The 8,438-nt window shown below is 39.4% G+C and overlaps 1 protein-coding gene across 1 annotated transcript; it reads left to right on the top strand.

Annotated features, from left to right (window-relative positions):
* The first annotated feature begins 5,428 nt into the window (after positions 1 to 5,428).
* On the top strand, positions 5,429 to 6,373 carry LOC140185957 (heparan sulfate glucosamine 3-O-sulfotransferase 1-like). The gene has a single exon (XM_072239757.1). It carries the CDS (start codon positions 5,429 to 5,431, stop codon positions 6,371 to 6,373), a length of 945 nt encoding a protein of 314 aa, XP_072095858.1.
* The last annotated feature ends 2,065 nt before the right edge of the window (positions 6,374 to 8,438 follow it).

The following is an 8,438-nucleotide window of genomic DNA, read 5'->3' on the forward strand; positions in this document are numbered from 1 at the left end:
ATCAATTTACCCACCACTGACGTCAAACTTACAGGCCAATAATTGCTAGGTTTACTCTTAGAACCCTTTTTAAACAATGGAACCACATGAGCAATACGTCAATCCTCCAGCCCCAACTCCATTTCTAATGACAGTTGAAATATTTCTGTCAGAGCCCCTGCTGTTTCCACACTAACTTCCCTCAAGGTCCTAGGGAATATCTTGTCCGGACCCGGAGATTTATCCACTTTTATATTCCTTAAAAGCTCCAGCACGTCCTCTTCTTTAATCGTCTTACTTTCCATAACTACCCTTCTCGATTCCTTTACCTTACATAATTCAATGTCCTTCTCCTTAGTGAATACCGAAGAAAAGAAATTGTTCAAAATACCAGAAGTATTGAAATACATGAAAACAGACAAATTATCCAAACAAATTGGAACAAGGCTGTAAGTGAGCAGTGGATCATCTCAATCATGCCAATTCATGGCCTGATCTTCTTTTCCATGGTCATGTTCTTCAGTGAATCGAGGCAAGTGAATGCTTCCATCTGAGAAAGCTCTCTCTCCTCCTCAATGCTACTCTGTGCTGGCTGTTCTTTATGGTTGAGTTTAGGGGCAGGGAAGACCCATAATCAATCCATGACCCGATTGTACTTCTCCATTTTTAGGAAAATAGGCAGCAGCATGGACTTCCCTTAACCAGTAAGTTGTTCTCTGATACCCATTATAAATACAAAAGATTAGGCAGATGTTGGAAATTCAGAGCAGGCCACAAAATTCAGGCAGCATCTATAGAGGGGAATAAACAGATGATGTTTTACACTGAGACCCTTCATCAGGACTGAAAAGGGAAAGAGAAGAGGTCAGAATAAGAGAGTGGGGAGGGGGAAGGAGTACAAGTTGACAGGTAGTAGTATCAGATGCCAACCCCGTCTTGTAGTCAAGTTGATTTATGTTGCACCATGGCCTGTGTTTTGGTCTTTGCCCCTGCTGTATTGATAAGATCCATCAATATTTCATGTTGTATCTTTGAGGTCATGTAGTAAAGATAGCTGCAGATCTCGCATACGTACCATCTCAATGTATGTTGGAGTGTGCAAAAGGGAAATCAGAATCATGTTTAATATCACCTGTATATGTCCTGAAAGTTGTTAGCTAGGCAGCAGCTAAGCAATGCAATACATGATAAGTATAGAAAAATAAATAAATAAATTGCACTAGGTATATATGTGTATACTAAATAGTTAAATTTAAAATAGTAGTGCAAAAACGGAAATAATAGTAGTGAGGTAGTGTTTATGGGTTCAATGTGCATTTAGGAATTGAATGGCAGAGGGGAAGAAGCTGTGCTGGGCACCATTCTTGGAAAATGTCCTGGATACTACGGAGGCTAATAACCAAGATGGAGCTGATTAATTTTACAATTTTTTTGTAGCCTCTTTTGATCCTGTGCTGTCGCTTCCCCCACCCTCCATACCAGACAGTGGTGCAGCCTGTCAGAACACTCTCCATGGTGTACCTGTGGAAGTATTCAAGTGTTTTAATTGACAAACCAAATCTCCTCAAACTCCTAATGTAATATAGCCGATGTCTTGCCTTCTTTACAGCTGCATCAGTATGTTGGGACCAGGTTAGTTCCTCAAAGAGATTGACACACAGGGACTTGAAATTGTTCACTCTCACCACTTCTGATCTCTCTATGAGGACTTGTTTGTGTTCCCTCATCTTACCCTTTCTGAAGTCCACAATCAGCTCTTTGGTCTTACTGACGTTGAATGCAAGATTGTTGTGTGACACTACTCAACTAGCTGGTATATCTTGCTCCTGTACACCCTTTTGTCTCCCTGTGAGATTCTGACAACAATGGTTGTATCGTCAGCAAAGTCATAGATGGTATTTGAGCTATGCCTAGCCACATAGCCATGGGTATAGAGAGAGTAGAATAGTGGGCTAAACACACATCCATGAGGTGTGCCAGTGTTGATCGTCAGAGAGGAAGAGATGTTATTACCAATCCACACAGATTGTGGTCCCCCTCACAAACTATAGACTTTTCTCAAAGCCCTAATATCATAGGAAGTTAAAATTAATGAATAATTGATTCACTCTTGTTTGCTTTTAAGATGGTTTTTGCAGTTTGAAGAGATAATGTAAACTGATTTATCTCCTGATCTCCTAATCTCCTGACTTACTGAGGAGGCATTGGATTGTGTAGTGGGAGAGAGTGTTTAAAGGAAGCGAGCAGGGGTATTTGGCACAGTTGGCGTGTCACAGTTCTCAAGGAGACACTGGATTGTGTAGGGGGAGTGTGAGTTTAAAAGAAGCAAGCGGGGGCAGCCGGCACATTTTGTGTGCCACAGTTTCCGACGGCTTTCAATGGATTTCAATGCCTGATATCTGCCACATCTTCCACTGTTGCATAAAAGTCTTCAACAAAGTTTTCTACATAGGAAAAGGAAAATCCATCCGAGACCAGAAGGCAGTTCACATACCTACATATGCCGAGACAGCGGGCTTCTCCATAATTGAAAAAGTGACAGACTGAGCTGTGTGCCATTAAGGGCTCCCGCAACCTGTTTCTGAACAGAACACATTTTCATTCCCTAATTCCACTGTTATACATGATCACTGACAGATGATTATGATCGTCAATGCCTCAGACCAGAAAATCCTATCCTCCACTCCCCCGCAACCCCACTCTCCAAGATTCATTCCTCCTTGGTTAGTCAGTTGTTCCTGCTATATTTCAACCACAAAGAATCTGCAGTAAATATTACTTTTTTTAATGTGCATGCTGTAAATAGAAATAAAAGGAGAATGGAGTCAGCAGGTCAGACAGCATCTGTGGATAAAGAAGCAGAATTAATGTTTTGGGTCAAAGACCTTTCAGTAGAAGTTCTGGTAAATAGCCTACAACCTGAAATGTTAACTCGGCTTCCCTTTCCACATCTCTTTCTAGGGATACTTGTGGAAACAGCCTTTAAGGTCCCAAAGCCAGCACCTCAGGTGCCTAGACAGGTCAGGATACTCCCCATTATGTTCTGGGAAGAGTATCCCAGTTGATGCTCACCTCCTATATTTTCCATCATCTGGCTTTCATTCAGACTCAACTTTGTGTGTGGCATACTAACTGTTGAACAAGGAGGAGGATCAGGAGGAAATGTAAGCCAAGGAGATGGTGCTGACAGATGCTCTCTGTATGAGCTAACAGAGTATTATTAATTGGCCTTTTTAATAGCTTAAGATATCACATGTCCTAGACATAAGACAGAACATGCTTCGACCAGCAAAATTTGAATAATATTTTTCCTTGGGTTGATGAGTGGTGTTAGCGCAAGACAATGGAACCTGCATTCAGGTGAAGCCCAAGTATTTCCCCTTCAATTTCAACAACATTCCCGTTGCCTAGTACCCATTCAAGGGATTACCATCAACCAGAAACTGCTCTGCCTCAGGCAATGTATTATTGTGGCAGCAAGAGCATAGAAATAAGGTGTGTATTTGCCAGTTGAACTTATGACCAACAAAACCGCAAGACATACAGTATGTTAGGACGGTGAAAGAATCTTCCTTATCTGTCATTTTAAGTGCGTCTCCATGCTTGCCTCTGGATAATCAACCTACTTGGTTGCCATCAGCCATTCTGAACATTCACTGCAGCCACTAATGATTCATGATGTCTGCAGTGCATAACGAGTACTGCAACTCTTCAGGTCTTCTTTGACAATTCCTGGGAAATGCCATGCATTCTGTAACCAGAATCACGGTGGCTGCAGTGCCAAACAAGTACTGTGATTCTCCAAGTCTTCCTTAACAATTCCTGGGAAATGCTATGCATTCTGTAATCAGAAAGACAAAGAAATCACTCAAAGTATTTGCATCTTGCAAATAAGAAGAGATTGTGGAAAGGCTGTGGAGAGTGCAATAAGAGGAGTCCTAAATATGGGACCCCTTCTTCAATCACCTCTGCACCTCTACCAATCAAGGATTCTTTAGCAAGCATTCGTACTTATAAATCTGTTCTCCAGACTACTAAATTTTTTGCACCAGTAATGTCAGCCAGAAGTCTGTTGTTGATAGCGAGAGCAATGTAACACCTTCCACTGCCAGAAAGAAGAATATATGTCGACTAGTATGCCTGCATGATATATCTATCAATGTGAAAAGGTAACCTGTGAGATGTATGCGTAGGAATAGTGATAAATTTATCATTGTGTGGTGGCACAAATATTACATAAGAAATCTGAGGAATGTTTTAGCCGATTGAATATGGTACATAACATGGAGCCGTGCATCAATGTATTGCTAGAGTTGGAGAAATACAATTTGTAATATGTTCACCCACCATTTTCACTCTTCCTGCAAGATCATTAAAGTATACTCAAGCACATATTGCCTTGCTCCTGGCTTGGATCTCCTCGACTATACCTCTGTAGTTTTTAAATTTTGTTTAGTGATACAGCACAGTAACAGGTCCTCCCGGCCCAATGAGTCCACGCCGTCCAATTGCACCCACACAACCCATTAATCTACAGAACCGCACGTCTCTGGAAAGTGAGGGGAAGGCGTAGCACCTGGAAGAAACCCCTGTGGTCACACTCTTCACAGACAGCGGCAGGGATAGAACCTGAGTCACTGGCAGTGCAATAGCATTCCACTAATGGTTACGCACCTTGCCACACTCAAACGTTCAGCAATAGATTGCGCGAAATCCTGAGCTCCTTAACTTAGAGATTCTTTTTTCTCCAGTCCAGCTCTTTGACTAAAATCTTGAAAGCAGCATCAGAAAATTGAGGTACTCCTCTTGTCCATAGTCTGATATCTTACATCAAATTATTCAGCTCTGTATAATCATTTCAGCAGCAGTTGGAGTCAATGAGAACTACATCTTTAAGGCATTCAGACAAGATTAAGATCAACACCACTTGCGTACAGCTGGTGTTAGACAATCCTATAATAACGGGCCTGAACAAGTGTAATTGCAATAAGCTGCACACTTGGCTCTAGCTCATTGCAGTAATCATCTCAGTCAGGTGCTTCAATGAATTTCAAGTGCAGGCTGTATCAGGGCAAACCAACGTGGGTGCTGCTCATATTGTGATTCAAATTTTTCAGCACTGTGAGGTTTCGCGACCAATATCTTGTAGACGACTACAATTGTAAAAATGTTGAGGTTGTTGAATGTGCAATGAGAAAGCAATGATGCATAATTAATGTGGAAAAAGAGATTAAGATTCTAAAAACAACTGTTTTGTGTTAACATAGTTTTACATGTTTGAATGTCACTCATTCTATTGGGTTTCTTTGGCAGATGCAGCTTAAGGCAACATTCCAAATTCATCCTCGTGTGTTTCTATTCACGTCACTTCACCTGAAAGTGCTGACTGGCATTTAAGTGACAACGATAGACTTCAGACTTTACTGCTAACTGGGCACATTTTCTCCCCATGGCCTGCCTACTGGTGGGGGCTCTCCTTCTGGTAGCCCAAACAAGCTCGGTGCAACCTGGAAGTTCTCAGTGGAAAGAAGGAACACTGCTTCAGTCACTAAGATACCATGGTGGACTGGAAGGAAATGAAACTGAATATAAGTCACCACAGCCACAAAATTCCATTACAAGCCAAATGATTCCACAAACCATAATTATAGGTGTTCGCAAAGGAGGAACGAGGGCTCTTCTGGAGATGTTGGACATTCACCCAGATATTGTGGTTGCTGCCACTGAAGTCCACTTTTTTGATTGGGATGAAAACTATGTAAAAGGTTTAGAATGGTACAGGAAGCTGATGCCTTTCTCTTATCCACACCAAACCACAATAGAGAAAACCCCAGGCTATTTCACATCTATTAAGGCTCCAAAAAGGATCCATGATATGAACAGTTCTACCAAGTTGCTGTTGATTCTGAGAGACCCGACAGAGAGAGTGATATCGGACTACACTCAAGTCTACTACAATCGGCTGGAAAACCACAAGCCTGTGCAACCCATCGAAGAAATGGTCATTAAAAATGGAGAACTCAATACTAAATACAAGGCCATTCAGAGAAGTCTATATGACATTCACATGGGTAACTGGCTAAGATATTTCCCACTGAACCAAATACATATAGTTGACGGTGGTGCTCTTATAAAGGATCCACTGGAGGAATTGCAGAAAGTTGAAATATTTCTTAACATTCCTGCTAAGATAATGACATCAAATTTCTACTTTAATCAAACCAAGGGTTTCTATTGTCTTCGAAGCGATGGCAAAGAAAGATGTTTACATGAATCCAAGGGTCGCCCCCATCCAGTTGTGAATAGTACTGTACTGAAGGAGCTACATGCTTACTTTAGAGAACACAACGAGAGGTTTTTCAGGATGGTCAAACAGTCCTTCGATTGGCATTAAAACATGTGGAAGATGAAAGTTAATTCAGCTCGGGTTAAAGTAATCAAAACCGTTTTGTGATTTTGTAATGACATCCTTTTTAATTCATGGAAAAATTAAAGAAACTTGTGATCTTCTGCCATAGTAGATGAGCTGGGCAACAAATCTCCACACAAATGCTGGACATCAATAGCGATGCGATATTGGAGTGAGCAAACCTAAGACTACTCATGTAAAGAAAAATAAAGACCTATTCAGTGATGAAATATTCCTTGATGGAAATAGGAGACAATAATATACAATATATTTCATAGATAATGATGCTACTGGTTTGTCCCTATCGTATGGATATAGATGAGAAATATTGACAGCTCATGTCAACTATCCTTTGCTTAATTGGCTAATAACTTTTTATGTTCTGCTGATTGTTGTTTGCCTAACCAGAAGGCCTAAAATTGCATATCCGTTTTACATAGAATATGTAAATGAACATGACCAACCTTCTCAAATAAAGGTATTTTGCATGTTTGAAGATGCATGATATTGTTTCTATTTAAAATATTCAAATGTAATATTTCAGAAAGAAAAGTGACAAATGGTTGTGATACTATATTCAACAAATTCATGATATATTGTAAACTGTTCAATAATATTATGATTTGTGATCTTATTACTCATAATTGCTTTAAACTATCAAAGCTCCAATGTATATCTTTTTCTCTGCTTTCATTGTGCTATTTATATTAAAATAAATAATATTTTTTTAAATATTTGTTGTTTCATAATGTAATTGCTAACTGTGTGTGCTGCTTACTCTCAATATTCAGGTGATGAAAAAGGAACTAAGTTGTTGTATCTCCATGTTCCCATTTAGTTTTTGGGGATGGATTCTGCAGGAGAGTTAAGAAATGTTGATAGGCTTGCCTATCATCAGCATCTTAATTTAAACTGCCAATATGTAAACACTTTTTTAAATTTTAATACAATAATGGCATTAACCATTAATATACTAACAAAAGCTTTCAATGCCAACTACTTATATTTCAATACAAGTCTTTGACTCAACTTAGATACAGTTTAATGTTGCTGGATCATGGACATTGATTTCTTTGTGAATAGCACCGAAAAACTGCTTTTGAGGTTTTCACACTATTTGGAATTTTCTCATACAACATGAACTTTGCTCCACTGCAAAGTTCAAAATATATAAGTGGAGTGAAAATTAAAAAGGGCACAAAGTACGTTCATAAAACCATCTTTAATTCAGGTTCCTTGTCAAAAATTGAAGAAATTCAATCTCATTTCATTTATGTACAGAAATGCCATTGCAATCCCATCAGGTTAAAGGTTGAGCTGCACGTAAATCTGTTCCAGTGGTTTCACCTTCTGTCACTTGTAATCACATAGTGTAACTCATTTATCTACTCAACTCGCAAGGACTTCATAGCCTGTCTGACAGCTGAATTTATACCCTCTTTTCTCCTGATAGATCATTGCAACCTTCACTCAATGCATTAAATTATAAACCCAAAAACTAGTTCAAACCAGCTGTTAATTCCCAGTTTATAATATTACAGGGACATCACTAATATTGTATAAATTCTCACTGGCCACATTTCTATTCTGAGCTCTCTGTGGTTGTTCCAGTTGTTGGGTTTCAGGTTTTTTATCACCTCCCTTCGCTCCCACTACCATATCCTGTTCTCCAATCTTCAGCGAGAATGGATCAAGAAGCATATATCTTTTAATTACTCCAGAATGATCATTATAATCTGCATTTTGCAGGTGCTACAGTACATTTAGTTTTATTGACTGAATTGCTATCTATTATATGCAAAATAATTTAGAATTTTGTCTGGTTCAATTTTGTTTTTATTTCCCTCTTAGTCAATTTATGAACGTAACTATTATAAAAGTGTGCACACTCACTTAGTTTGGAGAGCCTGTGCTCTTTCCAAACACTTCTGCTAAGAATATAGTTTGCACAGTGATACAATTTGCTAACACGAGAGGGCACAGTTTTAAGGTGCTTGGAAGTAGGTACAGAGGAGATGTCAGGAGTAAGTTTTTTACACAGAGAGTGGTG

The sequence above is a fragment of the Mobula birostris genome, chromosome 21 (assembly GCF_030028105.1).
Source record: "Mobula birostris isolate sMobBir1 chromosome 21, sMobBir1.hap1, whole genome shotgun sequence".
In the NCBI taxonomy this organism is placed as follows: Eukaryota; Metazoa; Chordata; class Chondrichthyes; order Myliobatiformes; family Myliobatidae; genus Mobula; species Mobula birostris.